This window comes from Psittacula echo, assembly GCF_963264785.1.
Source record: "Psittacula echo genome assembly, chromosome: 4".
Lineage (NCBI taxonomy): Eukaryota > Metazoa > Chordata > Aves > Psittaciformes > Psittacidae > Psittacula > Psittacula echo.
Window position 1 is genome coordinate 36,722,723 of NC_137738.1, and position 23,880 is coordinate 36,746,602.

At 39.4% G+C, this 23,880-nt stretch overlaps 1 protein-coding gene across 1 annotated transcript; it reads left to right on the forward strand.

Annotated features, from left to right (window-relative positions):
* Positions 1-369: 369 nt before the first annotated feature.
* On the forward strand, positions 370-22,029 carry LOC308219888 (plasminogen-like; the record flags this gene model as incomplete). Its single annotated transcript, XM_080615473.1, has 19 exons — positions 370-418; positions 3,220-3,355; positions 3,549-3,655; positions 4,475-4,589; positions 4,964-5,127; positions 5,767-5,896; positions 6,020-6,138; positions 7,637-7,799; positions 8,755-8,885; positions 9,733-9,892; positions 11,414-11,604; positions 12,592-12,740; positions 13,455-13,548; positions 15,395-15,512; positions 16,525-16,599; positions 17,128-17,268; positions 18,857-18,963; positions 20,724-20,869; positions 21,871-22,029. The coding sequence occupies 19 exons, from the start codon at positions 370-372 to the stop codon at positions 22,027-22,029; spliced, it is 2,454 nt and encodes an 817-aa protein (XP_080471599.1).
* Between the last annotated feature and the right edge of the window lie 1,851 nt (positions 22,030-23,880).

The window sequence follows — 23,880 nt, forward strand, 5'->3', positions numbered from 1 at the left end:
TTCCTGCTTCTATAAGGACAGCCCATCTCTTCCACATCCATGTGTACAAGGTGATGTTCCTGGGATTCACCTGTACATATGCTGACATGCTGGTTGAAGTGTACACACTTGCTGACTGGCCAAATAGAAATGAATGGTGTTTTCTTCCCATTTCCCAGTATCCAGTACAAATGATTGAGTCTGATTTGGTAATCCATCCAATTCAAGGTTGTTTGAATGGCCACACTATGGTAAAGGGGGTCACAGCATGGGAGAATGATTAACTTCATCTACCTGCCTTGTTTGTTTGATGCTGCCTCACTGCAGTGCGAGTCAATAAAACTTTGTGCACCGACACACACAACTTCCAGCACCGCCAACTGGGCCAAAATGGGGATTAGCAAAGCTGCTTTTCTCTTTCTTTTCTTGCTCAGCTCAGGTAAGAGTCTTTGCCTTCTGCTTGCCCAGGTGAGATGGGGGCCACACGCTTGCATTTGCGAAAGGTAGGTCCCCAAATCTCTGTGCCACCACCGACCTGGACAGTGATGGATTTAGGTCTTCCTGGCCAGAGAGAGTTGCTGTTGAGCAAAGTTAGAGCTACGGTTGCTCCAGTGTTGTGTTTGTTAGAGACACCAGAGGAGCTACAGCCTTGGTGTCTGCATGGGGAACTAATGGCTCCCTGCAGACATGGGAAACAGCCCCAAAGGCCCTGTACAAAACCCAGAGCAGGCAGTGAGACAGCTATCTGTTTTCAGTGAGCTTGGATCAAATGTCGAAGCTGCTTTTACTGCCAAGCTTTTCTAAGCACAGTGATCCTGATTTTCACCCTTTATGATAGCAGTTTTGAAGTTTTAAAAATAAATATTTAAAACAAATTCAAAATTTAAAATGCTCCTTTATATTCCATCAAATTCTCATTTCTGTTGTCAAGCACTTATAAAAAAATGTTCTCATGCTTCCCGGAGGCAGTAGGTAGAAATTGTATCTTCAGTAACCTAGACCAACTTCTGCAGCAATATGTCTAGAATTCTTTACAACTCCAAAAGAAGATAGGTATTCCACTAAAGGTAATATATGAGTTTCAAGCTTATTTACAAATTCTGTAAATAAATATCCCACATGTAGTATACATTTAAATCAGATTTCAATCAGATATCATATTCTTTAGTACTTTAACATTGTGTATCATTGTATGGCTGTTAAATGACTTTTAGAAAGTACTGGTAAAAACATATCAGTGCAGTTCCTATGACTTTCTAATAGCTCAACCATTTAATATGTTAGAATAACAGGGACATATCACTCTTTGGTTGTGCTTGGTTATAAAAGACAGCTGATAAAGTTATTTTTGTTTGCTTATTGTTATCGGCCCTAATTCACTTGCTTTAAAGTGATGATCCACAAAACTGCCTGCAAACCATTTTTTAAGTCTTCTGGATTAGTACTGGTCAAGTCTGGAAGGATACATATGTAAAAAAATAAATTGGTTTGCTTACATATATATTTTAATATTCTGTTCAATTATCATGTGTCATGTCTGGGTTTATAAAGACTTGGACTTTGTCCAGACTAATACATTCCCTGATGCATTTTAAACCCATTGGATTCTTTTGCAAGTTTATACTTCGCAGTGTTTTCCAAGCATCTTAGTTCACATTTTCTTTTCTGTTATCTAAGCTTCTGCCAATCTGTATTGCCTTTTAGCTTATGCATGTCATCCAAAATCTCATGTGTTCATTCTTAAATCAACTGAAATATGTCTTTTTTTTTTTTTTATGGTCACTGAGAAGGAATTTTATCCAAAGTAGAGCTCTTTGGACAAACATAAAGTTTTAAGAAGGCCCAATGAATTTTGAAAAGTAATATTTTCGTCTTCTGATACCTGCAGTTCTGGAACGGTGGCGTCATCTTATGAAGAAAATCAGGATAGGAAACACTTGTTTGCTGAGTCCATCAGGAGAAATTGGTAGGCTATTGGTGCTTTACATAGTCCTACTTTAACGGTAGGATTAGATATGAGAAGTCTCAGTGTCAGGGATTTCTTAAAACACGCAGATCTTTTAGCGCTTCAACAACTGTGCAAACAGTCACAGAAAATAGCCCTCAGGCAATTAATCATCTTACTTTCTTTATTGCCCCAATTACCTTTTATTTTACATGAATAGGAGGTAGGTGATGGATGACCTTTATGTCATGGGAATTAATTACACTGGAGTGATTGCAGTGAATTGAGCCTAATTTGAGTGTTTGCATAAACAAGAGATACACACCTTTACTTGTGACAGTGCTGCACAAGATTATGAATTTCCTGTGTCCATCAGTAATAATAATCTAGCTTGAAAAACGAAATCATTAAACCATATCACTTTCATAACCTTGTAACCTGGTGCTGGATATACAAACAAACTTTTGTAGAAATTAGGAACATAGAATGGTTTTTTTTTCCATGAAGAAAAACAGACTCTTTATAGACATGAAAGGAAAGAGCAATTAGATGTCAAACTCCATTGAGAGCAACAACATTTTAGAGATAAATGTTAAATGTATTAGCAGGCACATCAAATAGAGATATCTTATGCACCTGTAGCTTTCAGATATGATAATACTGATTCGTTAATTTAAGATCTTGGGTTAATTTGTTGCAACAGAGATGCAGCCTGGCAGTTTCACTAGTAAGTCTGCTCAACCCATTACAAAAGAATAATGTTGTCTATCATAAAAAGCTATATAGTCATCTTATGATTGAGGCGAGAGATCTTAAGACAAACAGCTATGCAGTGACCAATTAAACTGTAATGATTGTACAGTCCACATGGGAGGTCATAATCTCACGTCTTCCCAATTCTCGCTTCTCCAAAACTTTAATATCGGTATAACTTCCTTTCATTTTTCTATGACTGGTGTTTGTTTGACATCATTTAGTCCCTCTCTTCAGTGTCTCTTATTCTTGTTTCACATTTCTTGTTCTCAGATTCAAACCCATGCATAACTCCATCCAGAGCTGCTTTTCTACATCCCTCTTCCGCTGTTTTTGTCCTGTAACGTGTTATAGTGATACAGCTGTGATTGTGTCAGGAGACAGAAATTGCCTCAGAGTTTATCATCTTTTACCCAGAATTACACAAAATAAATGGTGCCTTTCCCTGTCAAAGCTACGTGGAAAATGGGACTTGGAGTCACAGATCTTCTTAACTGCAGCATTCTCATTTTTTTTGCCTTATTCCTTTCCTTCCCTCGTAGTGAAAGGAGATATACTGGATGACTATTTAAGAACAGACGGTATTTGGATACTTACTCGAAATAAACAGTTTTACAAAACAAATAATGAAAAAGAATGTGCAGAGAAATGTGAAGCAGAAGGAAATTTTAATTGCAGGTAATTTATGTTGAATCTTAAAATTATGTTATTGTGGGTGTCTGCATATCAATATTTTCCTGCTGTTGCTCAGAACAAAATCCTCACCCTGCTTCAGCTCTGCCTACAGCAGCATCACCCATGCTTTTGCCTTTAAAGCTTGTGGCTTACCTCCACCCTTATGTTAACATTGCTTCCTTCTAAATTTCAACAGGGCCTTCCTATTCACCAGGAAAAAGCTACAGTGTTTAACACTGGCTGAAAATGCCAAAATGACAGTGACATTCAACAGCACGGATGCAGTTCTTTTTGAGAAGAAAAGTATGTGAATAGTAAGACGCTACACATTTACATGTTAACTCTATTTTAACTTGCATTCTCTGCTGCAGTGCTAGAGTGAACTGTTGTGGGTGGTGACAGTTTCAGTGGAGGGGGGCCTGCACCCATTATGAACTGGGCTGAAACTGTCGGAGAATTCCACATAGAGCATCAAGGCTCATTATATTTGAACTTATATTTCACTCCTTAAGTCATGTATTATTGGGACCAGGCAGAAAAAAAAATTTATTTTGTAAGCTGTTTCGTTTGTGCTTAATTCTTACTGTATGCCAGCCTCAGGTAAATGTCTGTCTGACCTGTGAGTTTGAGGCTAAGAGCAATCAAACAGTTGGAGGCCATCATGTGACAAACATATTTCGATAACTAAAGATTTTGTGGCTTGAAGGGATAGTTGCATGGCACCTACATTGCAAATGTGCTTATGAACAGTGCATTTCAAATAATCTCCAGCTGCTGTTGAAAGACCTTCCTTTTTATCCCAGTAATAGGATAACATAGGCATACATTTTATACTTATCAAAAACAATTGTAACTTGTTATATCTATTTTCTTAACTAGATTTTTTTAGCTTTATACATATGTTTCAGGACTTTTCCTGTATAGTTGCTAGTAGCTGGTAACTGATTTGTTTTAAAATACCTTATGGAATCACGTTTGTTTGCATGCACAAGAGGTTCAAAACATGCTTAAAACATAGTTCAGTATGAACTGATGAACATTAGAGTTATATCTGCACATTCTCAGTGTTAAGAGATGCTGTGTTGTAACACCATTGAATTAACAAAGCCAATTCCATTTCAGTTTACCTTCTACAATGTAAAAAAGGGATTGGGAAGGACTACAGAGGAACAGAAGCTAAAACTTGGAGGGGTATTCCATGCCAGATGTGGGCAGATAAAACACCTCACAACCCAAAGTATGGCTTTATTTATGTTTGTCTTCATGTTGTTCTGAATCTCTTCCAAGCTTCCCCTACTTCATGATAGAACCACAGGTCGTAACGAGTTGACTAGATTAGCTAAATGCAAACGTTAAAGACAGTCCTTTGAGACTGCCATAGTCCTTGCAGGCTCTAAGCTCACTCATCATTGGCAACTGGGACCTAGGGAGAAAGCTACTAATAATCATAGTTATGGAATGTGTTTCCAGATTTCATTTATGGGTTGCAATAAGGAATCTGTTTCTCTCATTTTTACTGTGAATGAATAGATCTGCTAGCTTAGCAAGATAGACATTTCCCTTCTGCTCCACTAAATTACTGGAATTAAAATAATTTTAATACTGTTACAGTTATACTCCTGAAAAACACCCCAAAGCAGGGTTGGATAGAAACTACTGCAGGAATCCTGATGGGGATGAAAATGGACCCTGGTGTTACACAACAGATCCTGCTACAAGATTTGATTACTGTAACATCCCAGAGTGTGAGGGCCAGGTCACGCACACTGGAGAAGGTATGTTTATTATTCATGGAAGGAGTGTTTGAGTAGGTAATATCATTCCTGCTATTTCTTCTTGCTTTATTATTGCAGATTGGTTTCAAATGTTAATTTGGTTCAAGCTGGTACTTAAGAAGCTGTCAACACAAAGTTTGCTCTTTTTTCTAACTGGCTCCAGTTATAGAATCATAGAATCATAGAATAGTTAGGGTTGGAAAGGACCTTAGGATCATCTAGTTCCAATCCCCCTGCCATGGGCAGGGACACCTCCTGCTAAACCAGGTCACCCAAGTCAAAGTAGTTTTGTAAACATGGAGGAACGGAACTTTTTAAATAATTTTTGATATTGTCCTGCTGTTAACCCTAGCAATTTATTTAATTGTAGCAAGAGTAAAGGTTGACCCAAGTGCTGTGTTATGTACAAAATTCCCGTTGCTATCAGTACATACAGATATGTTACAAAGTCCTCCCTCCAAATGACACGTATCTCTAAAGCTTTATTCATTTGGCTAGGCTGTAATGCATGGTCTTCTGAATTCCTTTCATCATTAGCTGGAGCAAAACCCTCCTTTCCTTTCAGCGTAGTCCTCCATGTAGATCAGGATAAGAATTCATGGGCTAGCGCAAACCTTGCTTTGTTTTCATTCTGCTTAGCCCCGACAGTAGAGTGCATGCGATGTAATGGTGAAGACTACCATGGAGAAGTTTCCAGAACAGAGTCTGGGCTTGAGTGCCAGCGCTGGGATGCCCAAGAGCCTCATATGCACAGATTCACCTTGAAACAGTGAGTCACACTCAGTGCTGAATTCTTTCCTGCAGTGCCTGGGAGTCCCTGCCTGCAGACAGTGTAATTGCTACAGCTGGACATAGCTGACTGACAAGCTTCTCCTTCATTCGCAATGTGCAGCTTTCCAGAGAAGGATCTGAAGATGAACTATTGCCGTAATCCCGATGGCGAACTTCGGCCCTGGTGTTTCACTACCAGCCCTACTAAACGCTGGGAATATTGCAACATTCCTCGTTGCAGTGAGTCTGATTTCGTAAGATCACTTTGGAAGGTAGCTATTCTCATTCAAATAATGAAAGGAGGGGAAATACAAGAAATCACGATTCTGAATAACCTGAGGAAATCCTTGTGGACCAGGAAAAGTGCACATTAATGAGCAGAGTTACTAAATTTCTGTTACATAAAATCATGTAAGGTCAGCGAGGATGCAGGTCTCACAAAGTACAATAATGTCAAAGATGTTATGGAAAACTTAATTTTTTTTTTTTTCTTAAACCACCTTACTTTTCAATTTGCCTGAGAGACAGGGCATTCAGGTTAAATCAGGTGCTAGTTTTCAGCTGCCCTGCTAATTCATGTAAAACGCCTAAATCACCGTGTGGCCACTCTGAGATATTTTACCTGGGTCTGGCCAGCACAGCCGGAACTGCCTTTTTCTTATCAAGGCATGAATTCTGAGAAACAAGTTCAGGCCTCAGGAGAAAAACCTGACTTATCAGTGAGCCAGCTTAACCCATTAAGCTGAACACACTAAATTTGGACAGTTCCAAAGTGCTGAATAGCGAGATTAGCATTGTTGCTTGGAGAACCGGACTGGACTTTGAGAAATTGTTTTTGGTTTTATCTCTAGAACTTGCTTTCTTATGCTTCTGCGCTTGCCATTGCTCTAAGTAGCAGCGTGTGTTTTCTAGATGTAGTTCACCTCATCATGCTCAATTACAGATGGAAGAATGGTTATTTTAAACTTCTGTATGATAATGTAAATTCTGAAAGTTATCATAGCCTCTCCATTTTGTGCTTAAAACTTAAAATTTAAGGAACAAATGAATAGGCCAACCTTTCAGAGTCATACTTGTCTCCTTGTGAAATACCTATGGTATATATATATAAAAGATATATATATATAAGGTATATATAATAGGTATGCACTGTAGATTCATTTTCTCTCTGCATTCTGCAGGTTCTGTGCCTCTGATCATTACTTTTACTTGCTTTGCTGTTCCCTATATTCCCAGAACAATTCACTTTCTTCTACTCCTCCTTCCGCACCACTTTCCCAATTCACTGACTCCAGAGGCTCAGCTCTGAAGGTTGTTGTGCTTTCTGTCACAATTTCTTCTTGGCCGTTTCTGTGTTTCCACCTTCCCTATGTGTATTATATTCATGCGCTCCTTTCATCCCACTTGTTTCTACAAGACTGTACAGGACTACTTACTGACTTTCCAGCTCTGCTCTCAGGGGACTGCTGGCACAAAGTCTGGCTTGACCCAGCAAAGTTATTTACTGACTGCCGCAAAAGAGCAGACACAGGACCCCTGTCTGGCAGCCCAACTGCTTGTGAAAGCGTACACTTTGGTTTTGCCACGGCTTCCCACAAATGTCACCTTTCCTGAAAGAAAAAAACGCACTTCCAACATTCTGGAAAACAAAGGGTTTTTAAATATATTTGAAAACAGGAATTAGCAGTGATTTTCTTTTCCTTTTCTTATTTTTCTTTTTTTTTTTATCCTATTACAGCTACACCTCCCCCAGTCTCTGGTCCGGGCTCCCAGTGTCTTTCAGGGAAAGGAGAAGACTATCGAGGCAGGATAGCCACCACTGAATCAGGAAATGCCTGCCAACACTGGAACACGCAGTTTCCTCACAAACATGGCTGGATTCCTGGCAGATATCCCTGCAAGTATGCTGTACCTCGACTTTTTATTAAATACCAAAGAATACAATTATTCCTTATCAATTCAGGTGCAGAGGAGCACAGGTTTTACATCATTATGTTGATAAGCTGTTTTCTCACCTTTTGTCAGCTCTCAATACATCCATTCAGGTCTCGCTCTTCACTTTTTTCTGCATTCCTTTTTTTTTTTTACCAGCTGCTTTATTTACGTGCTTTTCCAAGAAAAGTTGGACCTGGTGATCCTTGAGGTCCCTTCCAACCTGGTATTCTATTATTCTATGATGCTGTGATCACCTGTCTTCTTCACTGCAGAGTTATATGTATTTACTATTTTAAAGTTAAAAATCTCCTGGCTGTGTTTAGCACACTTTCAATGTGTTACTCTTCTGAAGAGTGATGCTCCAGGGTCCAAGATGCTACAATACATCCTCAAGTTCCAAGGTCAGAAAAGCTGGGTTTGTGGAGCATTATCTATAGGCAAGATAGCTGTGACTGACCAGGCTTTCAGCTCTGTATCTTGATCCTGTGGGTTGTTAAATGGGTCCTGCAAGGTTTCCTGGGTATGTGAAACCCTGTCCATTATCACAGGGCAGAGAGCAGTGTGCACTGGTACTCATATGAACACACTTTCAAGATCAGTCTCTGATATCCAGCCTTGCCTGGTTCTTACCATAATGGTCAAGTGCATCAATGGTTTGTGTTTTGAAGTCAGTTTTTACTGCTGTATCTTTGCCTTAAAAACACGAGCATTGGAAAAGGTCTTCATATATCATCAGATTTCAGACTGTAAATTTGAAGGCTGCTGATTAGTTTGAAAATAGTTGAGCATAAGGTAATTAATCTCCAAAAAGAGTAAATGTAGCCACTGAGTTCTGCATGCAGTAGTTGTTAATAGTAGTTGTGTTGCACACAACTCTACTCAAAGAAATCCAGAGATCTAAAGCTGTTTTTTCTGTTTCAGGGGCTTAGAGGAAAACTACTGTAGAAACCCTGATGGAGAGAAGAGACCTTGGTGCTATACCACCACCAGCAGCGTTCGGTGGGAATATTGTGCAATTCCCCACTGTGATGAGACAGAACAAGTGATTGTTGGTATGAGTAGTGGAGCGTGTTTGAGCTAAGGACTTTAAAATAGTGAGAGATTTATTGTTTCTCATTGTAAATGTGATAAATCTTTTTTCAGTAATTTTGTCACTGTTGTTAATGCAGTTTTTCTGCTTGGTATGTTACAAAACCTGCCAAATATTGGACTTTCAATGGTTAAGGAAGTGCAGTGAAGGATGTAAATCACCACTGACCTAACAGAAAAACTACATGATAAAAGAAGTTTATTTTTCTAATGTTTCTTTTTTCCCAAAGGTAGGGCATTTTTAGCAAGTTAATTGAAAAATTAAAAACAAGTTTAAAGACATGAAAAATGGCTAAGTAAAAGGAAACCCCATTTTTGGAAAGTAGGCACAAATGAGAGGACAGAAGCTTCAAAAGTAATAAATATATCATCTGAAACAGCCATTCATTTAAGCACAAAAAATAACAAGAAAATCTAGTGCAATCAGAAGCATAATAGAGATATTAAAGTCTAATATAATGTCCATTTTAGAAATATAGCAGGGGCAAAATCACTAGCACCTGATCTTTGAGGACTTGCATGTGAACTTGCTGATCTTTAATTCAAGCATATTCACATACCAAAATGAAACAAATGGTGAACCCTCCAATGAATGACATCTGACAAATGAGGTTAATCTGTGAAAGCTTTCTAAGCATCTTTGGAAATGCCCTTCCACTTTTCATGCTGGCCATGACGCTCTCTCTGGAGGCTGTCTGTATAAACAAGTCATTCGTTCTTGCCATCCTGTATGTTTGATACTTTCTTGTGCCTACTCAGTAAGAACACAAAATCATGGTGCAAAAGACCAGTTTCTGTTGTTCATTGCAGATGTGCCTATGAAAGTTCCCCTGGTAGAGGAGTGCTACCAAGGCAAAGGCCAGAGTTATCGTGGCACAACTTCCATTACTGCATCAGGAAAAAAATGCCAGGCCTGGAACTCCATGTTCCCACACAGACATGAAAAAACCCCCGACAGATTCCCATATGCGTATGTTTATCCCACCTTTTCTTGCTTTATCTGACAATGACTATCACTGATTGTATTATCTTTGCACACCCATGCTCAAAAACACTGCCAGGGGATGTATCTATGAAAGAGAATTTTTCAAAGATGCAGAAACACTTTCTGTTAGTCTCATTTTTAAATGCCACCTTTTCCTGTTTTTGAAGTCTGACTAAACTACACCAGTGTACCTTTACTTTCAAATCTGTGCTTCTGTAACAACACCAGGAGACTTGTATCCAGAGTCTGCGCACCTGCTGAAATATGTGTTTTGTTTATGAACTTGAGACCTTTGTGGTGGCCTTTCTACTAATTTCATCTGGGGAGAACACAGCATTCATGTTGCAAAACACACATTCAGATATACTACAATAAGAACTACCATTTAAATGTTCTTTCTAGTTGGAATTGGGCACATAGAATTGCATACATCGGATTTTCCCCTTGATTTGTCTTCATCAGACTAGCAAAACTGGACCAGCAATGACTTAAGAGAGCTGATCATAGTTACTAATACGCCAGCTTTTAATAAGCATAGGAAAGCAACAAGATGACAATTGCTAGGAAATCCATCATTGTTTGGTGGATTACAGGTATAAGCAAGAAGGTTGATAGTTTTCTATTCTTTTAACTTTTTTATGATGTCACCCTCAATAAAGTTTTTAGAAATTTTCAGTTATAGTTTGGCATCAAAAATACTGATGTATTGAAACCGGAACATCCTCAGAGGGGATGAAGTTTTCCACAAACATTTAAAGGAATTGAAGTTAAGCAGTGAAAACAAGGAATTAACATGTTCTAACATATTAAGAAAAAAAAACCCACAAACATTCCAGGTTTTTTATTCTGTGACTGTGTTGTGATTCAAGATGAGAAAATACAGTCACTCTGCAAATTATTGGAGAAATTCTAATTCACCCTGCCATAGCAAGCATAGGCATGGGAGTGCTCACATGGAATTCAGTAGAAGTGTTTTGTTTTGGCTTGGTGTGGTTTGGTTTGGTTTGTTTGGGGGGGTGTCATTTGCATAAATACTTATTTGCCATTCTTCTAAATATGAGAAAGAACTCTTTGACATTTAAAAATAAACAATTTGGAAAATCATAATTGCCCACTAACCGTATGGATCTTCCTGTATATTTATTACTAATTCATATGTTCACACAATTGTATGTGCTTATTCATATATTCTTAGAAATTAAATTATTTGCCTATCGGGCATTTAGCTACTTAGCACATTGACATATTACAGCCAGAATTTAAGCCAGTTGTTGAATTAGGTTTCCTTATGCATAAATGTGTTCATGACTGCTGTACATGTGAAATATAACTCTCCACTCATATTGCAGACATAAATTTTTTGCTGGTACAGGGATATCTAGCAATAAGTAAAAAAAATAATTAATTTATTTATTTCTACATAACACAGATCCTCATCTTTTTTGGCAAGGTATTCTTATGATTACTTTCAGTCATACACCATGACTATTGTACTGATCTTTGCAGTGATCTGAGGGACAACTATTGTAGAAACCCAGATGGTGACAGCAGCCCATGGTGTTTCACCACTGACCCCAGCGTGACATGGGAGTACTGCAATCTCAAGAGGTGTGATGATCATACACAAGAACACATACCAAATGATCCCCCTGCAACAATGGCACGAAACGTTGGCCTGACTACACCCAACACACCTGGTAACAGCTGGCTATAAGTGTCACCTCCAGTAGAGTCTGTGGGTAAAGGAAATACTAATCTATTAAAACTGTTCTTGAGTAGGGCTGCAACATAGCAGTCACATCCCTCTTTCAGTTTTCAGATCTATACTGCTGAATTTTGCAGCAGGTACTCTTTAGTCAGTTCGTATCAGTAGCCTGTGTCATTTTACAATACACTTTGTAGGATATCTATTTCATTTAGGGGAAAAAGAGGAACATAAACAAAATTTCCAGTGTTTCTGTAGCTGTGTGCTACCGAAATACAATCATAGTGAAGGCTGTTATTACAGGAATATTGCTTGTGCTGTGCTTTATGTTTTCAGGAGGTTGACCTTACCTTGTATCGTTCACAGGCAGCCATGCTTTGTAAAATGTATGCACCAAGAAAAACAATGTTTTGCTCTGTCCTGCTTTCTTGCTTTCTGAAACAGTTCATGTTAGTCAAAGTGGTGTGACATTTCTTAATGTATAGTAGATCTTTCAATGGATTATTTAATTTTCAAAAGAAGGTGGCAGGGTTGGATAAAAGATATGTTCTTAAATGGAGCTGTGTACTGTTACTCATGTGCAGCAGGAGTACCTGAAGCAATGTCCTTGGAAGCAAAAACTGCTCTTTCAGTCCAGTGGGCTGCTAAGTCTGAAATATGCTCTCTCATGGACAGTGCTTACTGATACCCACTTAGCAAGGATCTTGGAGTCTTTTCAGATACTTGTAACATGTTACAAAAAAAGTTTATCCTGAATTTCCTTGAATGTTCCTCCAATTCAGTTACTCTGTACATCCAGGAAAACATCCACCTCGTCAAACTAAGGGATCCCACCAGAGGGTACATTTTTTTTCTTTCTGCTGTAGACACTAGAGAGCATGCAAGTCCTGAAGGTACTTACTCTGGCTTGTTTCTGCTTGCCACCACCACATACAGATTCAGTAGCTAACAATCATTTCCGTTTCCTCTTTTTTCACAGACTGCATGAATGGCAATGGTAAAGATTATCGTGGCACAGTGGCAAAAACTGCAATGGGCAGAACTTGTCAAGAGTGGAGTTCTCAGAAACCTCATAGCCACAGATATTTCACTCCCATGACTCATCCAAGAGCAGGCCTGGATAAAAATGTAAACAGCTACTAATGCCACTGGTGTCAATGAACATTGTCTCCCTTCTCCATAATGCCTCAGTAATCACTTCCGATTCAGCCTTTATAGACAAGGTTAAGTGTATCTGGAAGTCACTGAGTTGATAGCCCAGACCTATATCAGAGTTGAAAAAAGAAGGATGCATTTTTACATTACTTAGGCTGTTGGTTCTTCAAGTGCAGATGTATGCCATGGGGTTTATGCTTACAGGCAAGAAGCACAAAAGAAACCGTACAGAGCTTCCCTGATTTCTGCAAACCCCAAAGTGATGCCTTTTGTTGTCTGTCACAAATAAGCAGGCTCCTGGCAAATTCTCAGAGGTGACCTAACTTGATCTCACTGACTAGCAGAAGTATTAGGCCAACAATGAATGTTTTAGTGCAAAGCACTTAGTCATCTTATGTCAAACTTTACTTAAGAGGCTTTAAAAAGCACTACAGCTACGTGACTTTTGGTGGATTGAGAAAATAATAGCAATTTAATCATATTTTCCTAATTTCACCTAATGGTTTTGAGATACAGGAAAGACAGGGTTTTTTTTATCAGAGGAAACAGAAAGCATTTTACATCCAGTGGGAAAGTAGCTGGGGGAAATAATTCAAAGTTTTCATTTAAAAAACACGTGCTTAAAGACTTCTGCATTCTGTGGCTAACATTTGGAGTCTTCATTCTCTTTTTTTGTAATTATTACAGTATTGCAGGAATCCTGATGGAGATGTAAATGGTGTTTGGTGCTTCACAACAGACCCAGAAAAAAAATGGGAATACTGTGAAATCCCACGCTGCTGTAATTATCCTTAAAGACTCTTCTGTCCTCCCTTTCTACAACTTGCTTTGATGGTTACAAAACGTTTTCAGTCTGCCCATAAAAAACGGCAATAGGCAGTAGCTTTAGCTTTGAATTTAGTTCTGTATGGAAGTTGGGCACAATCACGCACCTGTAACAGCCAAAGTTTAGATAACCCAGAGCTAAGAATCGTCAGTAAGATTTCATAGATAACAATCTGCATGCGTTTTATCATCAGTGAAGCTAAGCACTCAGAGTTGCTAGCTGAATTTGAAATACCCAATGAAGCTGCAAAGAGATATTCCTTCCCTGGGCTCCTTGATGTTCATGCTAGCCTTTCCATGTACTTTGTGGCAGTACTAATGCCATCACAGCATGTTCATACACTTTTCCTGTTAGTTGCGAGCACAGAGATGACATCCTTTCAAACACTTTTCATTCTCAACTGACTTAAATTTTATTCTGATCAGGATATTAAATAACTTGTTCCTAGATATTTTGCCTTTCTTTTGGGATAGGGCTTGAATTTGGTCCTGGATATTTTACACAGATTTTCTTAATGATTTTTTAAAAAAATTATTATTTAAGGACATCACTCAGCACACTGAGCATGTGCAGTGTTTGCTGAAAAATTTAGCACTGAAAGAGACTTTACCTTTTTGGTCTCCCGGCAGTGGGGATCAGTAACAGCTGTAATGCTGTTTGGCACACCTGGCAGTCATTTCATTTGCTTTGCTCTTCCCTTCCTTGCCTGCATTTTGATATAATTATATTTTATATATACCTGGCAGGGATATGAAAAGTCTATTCTTCATCTTATGTGCTATTATTACTACAGCAACATCTAGAGGCCAGGTCCCTGCTCTGTTGGACAATGTAGCAATACAAAAGAGTGAAGAGTGGTCACTGTCTCAGAAGTATGTGACATTCTTCATGCTGGCCATTTAATGTATTCCTCTATGCATCAGTGCATTGTGATTGTACACATCAATTTTGTTAACCAGACATAAGAGCTGCACAGACAAAAAGAGTAAGGAATAGTATACGAAGGACGCATACCACAGCTGTAAAACCCTGCTCCCTGGAACTGCTGTGGTGGAGTTTCACTTTGATCTCTTTTCAAAAGAGCTTTTGAATACTAGATTTTTAAATTAAGATGTAGGGGAACCTTATAGGCTCTTACTTTTGATTATTTCATTAATTGTCTCATACTGGAACTTATAAATTTACACTCATAGCACCATATGGAGCTCTGGAAAGAATTACTCAAGCCTTTATGGAGCACCCAAGCTCAATACATTTTTAAAAGTTCAGAGAGGCTCAAATTAACAAGAAAGTAGAGTGAGGGCAAAATTAGAATATTTTATGACAAGGGGACAGATTTTATTTGTAATCTAGGGATTGGTTTGAACTCAACAAAGGTGTACACTGTAATGTTCTAAAAATTTAGAAATCGTTATTATTGTCTGGGCAAAAACTCTTCCACTTTCTTGAGCTCTTCAACTTCCCTACAGATTTTCTTTTTGGTGTGGGTTAGGGTTAGAGTTTTACTTATGTTATCTGACTATGTCCAAATACTTGACATAGTTAGCAATTTTTTCTAGGTAAATTAGTATTTTCTGATGTCAAATGTGATAGATTAGCCTCAGGTTTAAATGCTCAGGTAATGATAATATAATGGAGTCTAAAGGTTCAGATTGTTTCTTTACCCTTATTTTCTATTAACCAATGTGAAGAGTGAAGATAAAAAAATGTTTGATGTCTTTCCCTTTCCATCTGATTGCACTGTGGATGGCATTACAGAACTGCCTTAAAATTCTCCATTATATCTTTTTTCATTCTGTAGCTTCTTCTGAGAATGAATGTGGTAAAGTCCTAGTGAGGAGTGAACGAGCCTGTGAGCAATATAGCATGTGCAACGCACCTCCAGGGTCTTGGCCTTGGCATGTCAGTCTCAGGACAAGGTACTGGTGTTCCAGACTGTATCACCATCCATGGGCACTAGGGTTTCACAAAGAACAGGCATTAGAAAGAAACTAATAGGAAATAATTCAGATGCTTCTGGAGACTGGCCTTGGTTTCTATATAAAATGCCTTAGCAAGTAAAACACATAATGTCCACATATAGCTAATTATTGGGTCATTAATTCCTAAGTCCTCACTTTCTCCTGAATCTCTAGAGGGCAAGCTTGAACTGCAGATATTAAGTAAACCCTTTTTTACTGAAATGGGGAAGGAATAATTCCCACTGAGGACAGTGATAGTTAATTGTATTCTGCAGTGGGGGATTTAAGCCCAGGCATATAGCCACCAGACTGTAATGTGCATGAATGGATTTTGATCATTCCTTTTTACCCAGCATCCTGTCTGGTTCAAATGTAAGTAGAGGCTGTGACCACCGTGATTGTGTTAGAAGCCATAGGAAGACCATCGTTTCTCTATATAAAAGACAATTATGCATGGCATTTCCATAATCAAAATCAGAGTGGCTGAACAGCCGCTGGAGAAGTGCTTACAGAAAGGCTAATGAAAATTTCTATAGAGTTGATGACAGTCACCACATTAAATATTATCTCAAGAAAAGCTACAAGCCCATAGTAAGGTTTCTTTAAAGAACTAGTCCAAAGCAACCCTACAAATCTGAAGATGTATCCATTTATGAATTGGTGATCAGGACAAACCCATGTGAAATTGTTAGGAAATACAGTTATTTTTATTAAGTTCCTGAAAGCAAGTGTGCCCTGCCGCAAAAGTTTCACCTGTGTGTCAAATTTCTGTCATGTTTCTCCTAGAGAAGATAAAGTTTGCCCTTTGAAAACCTGCACTTGATTCCTTTTGCGATTGGCAAAAGACACATTATGACTGGTAAAAGGTTTGAATAAGGAGCATATTGCTAATTTACTAATATTTTCCATTATGCACAGCATAGATGGTGGAGAATTGTCTTAATGAATGTCATTGTCTTCTCTATTCTAGTTCCAATGAGCACCATTGTGCTGGCACTCTGATACATCCACAGTGGGTCCTTACTGCAGCTCGGTGCTTGCAAAAGTGAGTATCTGCTGGAATGAGTGACAGGCATTTCCTAAATCTGTATGAGAAAAACAAACAGAAGAGCAAGATGTACTCAATAAGGTGCTTCCTTTACTCCTTATTTCCTGTCTGTCTTGCCAGAGACCTAATTTTTATCTTCCTCTCTTTTCCCAGTCAAAAAGTAGCAGAGCACAACTAGGGTTACTTCTGTTGCCTGCCCTCTCCCCACCCCAAAGCATGCAAAAAGGGTGCTAATGATGTGCTGGTGCTAATTGCACTTGGTAAAACTGTGGATCTGGGAGGTGTGAACACTGGGAGAAGGTGCCACATTATTTACAGCCCATGGGATTTTTCACCATCATAAAAATCAAATTGTTAAAAGCGTCACATTTTCCTTCTCCCCAAGAATAAATGAGGGCATCTGTGTTCAGAAGCAGCAGACCCACTATCTTGTTAATTGCAGTTCTCCAGGGAAGTCACAAGTCGTTGAGTGACATTCCTGATAACATGTATGGATGTACAACCTTGCCACCTTGTTTCTTCCAGGTCAACTGAACCTTCTTCCTACAGGGTGTTTCTTGGAATACAGAATCTCAACACAGCAGAGCCATCCTTGCAAACACAAAGTGTTCAGAAAGTGTTAAAGGAACCAAGTGGAGCAGACATTGCTTTGATGAAGTTGAACAGGTACCATTTCAGTCCAAGTTTTCTACCCCTAACACCTTTATTCTATAGTCACAAGTTAGCTTAACCTGGAGTTAGCTCTCAGGAGTGGTTGTGGGTGGTATGAGAGAGAATGAGAACCCCTTTGAGTGCTAGTGCTGGTATCTGTTCAAGGGTGAACTCTGAACATCTCTTCTGATGAAGAACCCCTTTGGCAGAACCCATGTGATCTTACACAGTTTAAGGAAGGGAAGGACCACTTATGATGGGAGGGATTTTCATGAGGGATTCCCACATCAGAGACCTCTGAGACAGAGCCAGTGTCTACTCTGTGTTTGTTACAATTCTGTTTTAATCATAGAATAGTTAGGGTTGGAAAGATCATCTAGTTCCAATTCCCCTGCCATGGACAGGAACACCAAACACTAAACCATGTCACCCCAGGCTCTGTCCAACCTGGCCTTGAACACCGCCAGAGACGAAGCATTCACAACTTCACTGGGCAACCAATTCCAGTGCCTCACCACCCTCTCAGTAAAGAACTTCCTCCTTATATCCAATCTAAACTTTCCCTGTTTAAGTTTTAACCCATTACCCCTTGTCCTATCACTACAGTCCCTGATGAAGAGTTCATCCCCAGCATCCTTGTAGGCCCCCTTCAGGTACTGGAAGGCTGCTATGAGGTCTCCACGCAGCCTTCTCTTCTCCAGGCTGAACAGCCCCAACTTTCTCAGCCTATCTTCCTACGGGAGGTGCTCCATTCCCCTGATCATCCTCGTGGCCCTCCTCTGGACTTGTTCCAACAGTTCCATGTCCTTTTTATGTTGAGGACACCAGAATTGTACACAGTACTGCAAGTGGTGTCTTACAAGAGTAGAGTCGAGGCAAACATTTTGCACAAGTCCAGGTAGATGATGTCAACTGCTCTACCCCTGTCCATCAATTCTGTAGCGCCATCATAGAAGGCCACCAAATTGGTCAGGAGGATTTCCCCTTAGTGAAGCCATGCTGGCTGTCACCAACCACTTTGGTGTTTTTCATGGTCCTTAGCATGCTTTTCAGGAGAATCTGCTCCAAGATTTTGCCAGGTTCTAGGGTTTGTAATGTGTGAGATACTGTATGTCACCTACAGGTTTATCACCCATGTAACCAGAGGAGAAAGGAATTTTCTGCATTGTCATCTTTGCCTGCTTATTTACTCGTTCATTCATCCTTCCCTTCTGCCATGAAGTCCTTGAAAATGTCCATGATCTCTGAGGCAAGGATGATATAAGTCAGGCTCACACCACCTACATGGACTTGTCCATGTTCCTGTATGCGCCTCAGGGGTAACCAGAGATCAGAGATTAGTACTAAAGTACTATGCTGCAAACACACTCACACTGAGACTGCACCCACAGAAACATCCCAGAGACTTTCAGTTGCTGTAACTAACTCCTTTTTTTTCACTAAAGTGACTAATATTGCAACCATCTATATGGTTGTAGGGCACCATCAGCTTCTCCACCCTTCCCCACTGAATTTCTATACAGAGCCTTCTGCGAATGAAGACTGAACCAGCTGCTGGTCATTTTAATAAGGATCTATTAATTATTCTTTCTTTGTTTTCCAGTCCTGTAACAATTACCGACCGTGTTAAACCAGTTTGTTTGCCTGAAACCAGCCTGATGGTAGAAAGAAACGCAGTATGTTTTCTAACTGCCTGGGGGAAAAAGAGAGGTAAAGCATGTTTGAGGCGGTTGATCACTTAGGATTTTCAAATCCTACCCAATAATATGTGGTTTATTTCTTTTATTTTATTATTTTTATTTCTTGCTCCTCATTGGTCACATACACTGAATTCATTGAACAGGAAAAAGAGAGATGGGAATTACCACCTTTTATCCCTGTCTATTTAGGTCTTTCTTCAGCTTAGGTACACACTATAATGTTTGCCCAAATAAGTGCAATACTTAAATAATGCCCTTGCCTTTAATTTTGATCTTCAGATATACATTTTTTTTAACATCTGAATGAAGCTTGCACTTGCTTTCTTCTAATCTAAACATTACTGTCTGCATAAGCTTCTGCAGCGACCTACATTCATTTCAGACTGATAGGATATATGGGCAAACATCAGCTTAAGACCTTCTATCTGAGATAAGATAGCACCCCAGGAACCACAAAGAGTCTAAGTCAGACCTTACTCAGATCCAGCCACCTTTTGGGGCAAAATGAGTTCAGACCGAAGGTTTTTAATGTAAGTAAAATCATTACCAGATTTTTGTTCACAGTGGAGCTTTAAAAACTGACCATGGGGTGTCCTGCTGCTCAGCTCTCGCTCCACCTAAGCTGCAGGCTGAGAATACCCAGCCCTCTTTGACCCATTTTTTACTGCAATAGGGGGCGATTCCTCATCCCTGCAACTTCCAGCAGTGATGCTGGCATCTGCCTTCATTCAGTCCCAGCTTCCATGTGCACACTTTTGGCCTTGCTGAGCTACATGCAAGAGATGCCCTTCCCATCCCATTTGCCAGACAGCACCTTATTAATACTCCACCTGTGAAACGAAGCCAATGAATTTTTCTTTGTGTGTGCATCCACGGAATTAAAAGAAAGAAACACAAATTAACAGAACATGTCCCTGTCTCTGAGTTTCACCATACAAAGCTTACACATAGATTGCAGTACCTTCACATCTTGTGTTATTTAGCTATAAAACTGATGCCATGAAAAGGGTACTTAAGAATAATCTCTCTATTATTAGTGTAACTCAGCATTATCAAGAAACACTTTCCTCCAGCATGATCAGTATTTACAGGCTTTCTTCTCACCTATTTTCCCCTTCTTATCTTGCATTTTTTTCTTTTTTGTTCAGCTTGCCACACGATGGCAGCTGCTTCCTATGTTCTAGTGATCCCAGCCACAAAAAATGGTACAGGCTGGATTTCTTCTGGAAGTGCATTAGGATGGAAAACTCAATAGACCATTGCTGCATTTAGGAAGTGAGAAAGAGTGTCCTTCCACATCATACAATTAGTTCATGAGATCTGCAGAGAAGGGAGAACAGAGCCAGAGTCCCACATCTAAACAAACTGTATTTTGGGAAAATTCAACCTTGGCATCAGGAAAATCCTCCTTGTCTGGAGAACACTTTAGGCTTGAAAGAATTCAAATTAAGTAAACCCAGGTTAACATTTTTCACCCTGAAACAAGCCACTGCTAAGGCACCATAATGAAAGCCTGCAAACAGACACAGTGGCTCAGAATACTGAGAATTTGTTTTTATTTATTAGTAACACTTTGCAAAGAGCACTGACCTCTGCTTGCTGAGGTAGGTATGGCCCAAGTACAAAATAGATTTAATAAGGCCCCTCAAGGAGCTCGGAGACTACAGTAGAGATGGGGATGGATCCCAGTCTTTTCATTATTGAGGCTTCACCGGATCAAAATGCCCAAGCTACCATTTATAACTTATATTTTCTTGGTTGTTCAAAAAGGTACCGATGCAGACAACAGATTAAAAGACGTTGAATTCCCCGTGCTTGAAAATAGAATATGTAATCTACCTGAATTTCTGAATGGCAGTGTCAGAAATCATGAATTTTGTGGTGGATTTACCTTTGGAAGCATAGATAACTGTGAGGTAAGAATAATCGGGCTGTGAGTGTAAGCAGCTCAAATGACAGTTTCAAGGCTCAGAAACAGCTTCAGCAACTCAAGGCTTCTGCCTGAAGAATAAAAATTGAGGCTTGCTTACTATGTTTTCTTTCCTCACACAGTTAACTAGAATAGCAGGAAAATTGTGTAGAGCAATTTTGCCTTCCTTTCAGAACTGCATGCTGGCATATCCTACTCATTGTAGCCTAGTGTTGTGAATGCCCCACCTCACGTGAAATATACTTCAGTATACTAGCTGGGCTTCCCTTTATTCCTAGAGACAGAGAGGAAACTAGTGGCTGATTCTGGTGCAGCCTGGAGTTGTATCACATCTTCATTTAATCCCTTGATTAAATAAAGCTTGTAGTGCTTCCAATTTTCTCAGTAGGTGAAAAGACTTTTAAAATGTGATTTTCTTACTGGAGGCCATCATGATGGGAGCCTTTCAATAAAAACCTGGTAACCACTTGGTGACAGTCAGAAAGAAAATGCTGGTCTGTCTGAGCATGTGTTTAAGACTTTGCAAACAATATCTTTGACAGTGCATTTATTGATAGGCTTACAAATTATTGCACATAGGTATTCATATCCTATGATGCCTGGATTTTAAGGAACAGCATTAAAACAAACTCATTTTGACCAGGGTGAAGTATGTCAGAGGATGTGGAAAATCAAGAAACTTCCTTTTTGTGTGTGTCGTTGGCCTCACAATGATCTTGGGATGTTCCTACATCCATGATTAGATCTTCAGATGGTAGATCTTCAGAGCAGGGGAATGGCCTGGATGCTTGGAAGCAACTCTGGGGCTTTTAAATTGCTTTAGTCCAGCAGGTCTAATAAAACACTCTTCCTCTCTCTACATCCCTTGCCTCTGTCATATTTTGAGGCCTTCAGAGTTACCACAATATTATTCCTGCCAAACATTTTGCTCTTTGTGTCCAGTGTCTCCACTAGTGAAGTCACCTTATTCTTTTTTCTCCTCCCTAGGCTGAAGCTGGAGGACCTTTGGTCTGCCAAGATAAGGACAGATTTGTCCAGTATGGAGTCACCTCTTGGGGACTGGATTGTACTCAGCCATCAAAGCCAGTTTTTGTCCAAATTCCTCATTTCATTTCTTGGATCAAGAATGCAATGGTTGCCCACTGAATCTACTTGCAGGCTAGCTTTTCTGGAAAGCATTCCAAGTATGGTCTTAAATTGCAATAATTTGTAAGAATCTTAAATAAATATAATTACTGGCTGAACTGGCTGAAGTAGTTATTGCAAAGAAATAGCCAAGTTGGCCAATTATTACTGTCTATCAGTGTGTCTGTGTTGTGCCTAGTAAGTCAAACATATTGCATGTGGCAACTCTAAGGTTCCTACTTCACCCTCCTCTTTAAGACATGCTCCAACTCATAAAAGTGGCTTCTTCTTTGCTGAGAAACCTGCTTTTCTTCTCTGTAAGTGCAAACAGCTGGCCTATCTCTGTGTACAAGGTCTTTTCTGTGCAAGAAACTTTATCCCAAATCAAGCCTGTCCCTCTACCCATCCTTGGCGTCTGCTTCCCTTTCTGTTGGTGCTCCAGGCACTGCCTAATGGCAATTTCAGGTATTTGTTACCATCTTTTGCTAGTAGATGCCGAATTGTGCCTGCTGGAGGTCTGCCAACCTAGATGATACCATTGCCTGCAAAGGTTTTGTACAGTCTGCCTCTAATTCACATGTCGCAGTAGCACAAACATGTGCAGCTGCATACCCCTCATGGAACCTGGCAACCCCACACGTTTGTCACTGAAATGCTGCTGCTGTTTCATGTAAACCAATGGCTGTTTTTCTTGATTGCAAAGCTTAAAAAATGCCATTCTTGCCAGGCACTTTTGGCAGTGTACCTTGCAATACTATTTGGTTAGATTTGGTGTAACCATCAGTGTAGCTCTTCCTGGACATTAATAAATATGACAATTTTCATGTCACTATGCATCACATTTGGAAATTGGGTTTCTTTCCCAGAAGTCCATGTGATTCATTAGCAGTTCATCCTCTTGCTACAGGATGTATTCAGGGGCTGAAGAACCTCTCTCTTTAGCCTTCACTTTAAAATATGCTCTGAATCTTCTTTGACTTGGTTCCACAGTTATTTGAGTCTTTTCTGGGTGTCATTTTGTAATTTGGGTTTTTTTAATTTAGCTTTTATGAGAACACAATCTGGAAATCCTGCATTACTTTCTCCAGATGAAAAAATGACTGCCATTTCAGCTGTTTTCTTGCAGCATAGGAATTCTTGATTTATTATTAGTCATCTGTCCTGGGTTTGGCATATAGTGAAATACTACTTCTGGCAAGGCTTCTTGCATTTTCCGGCCTTTTGATGTGTCTAAATAATAAATCTATATTTATATTAACAGTGCAACTCGTCAATACTAGGACTGTGTCCATACATTGTCATAGGAGTTAGGAAGTTGGACTCTGATTCTGACAATAAGACCAATACTTTGTCATCAGATGGCACCCTGCATCTTTGGCACAAGAGTACCATCCTGTGTTTCATCCATGCTTCTTGGGTCTGCTTCAGTGCACTGTATTTTCTTATTCTGTCACAGTTGCAAAAGGACCACTGGATTTCTTTGTTTTCCTGTACCTTAAGCCTGTAGACAACTGCTGCACTTCAAACCTTTCAGAGTGCTAGAAGTGCATTTTCTTCAAGAAGTTATGTTATACAAGATGTTACAAGACTAATGGGCAGTTTGTAACTAGGGAAGGTGCTGCAGACCTTGATGAAAAGGTTGGGAAAAAAGTTATGAAGATAGCTACAGTTGCTGACAGCATTATCTGTTTAAGTCTCCAACCCACTTTTATCTACCTTCCACCTCGTTGTTTGTGATGAATCATATATTTCTGCAGTTTCTTTGGCAAAAATAGAACATGGTATGCTACAGTCTTTTGGACACATACGCAAATGGAGTATCTTTCAGAAATTTACATTACATTAAAATAGAATAAGAGCAAAAAAAAAGGC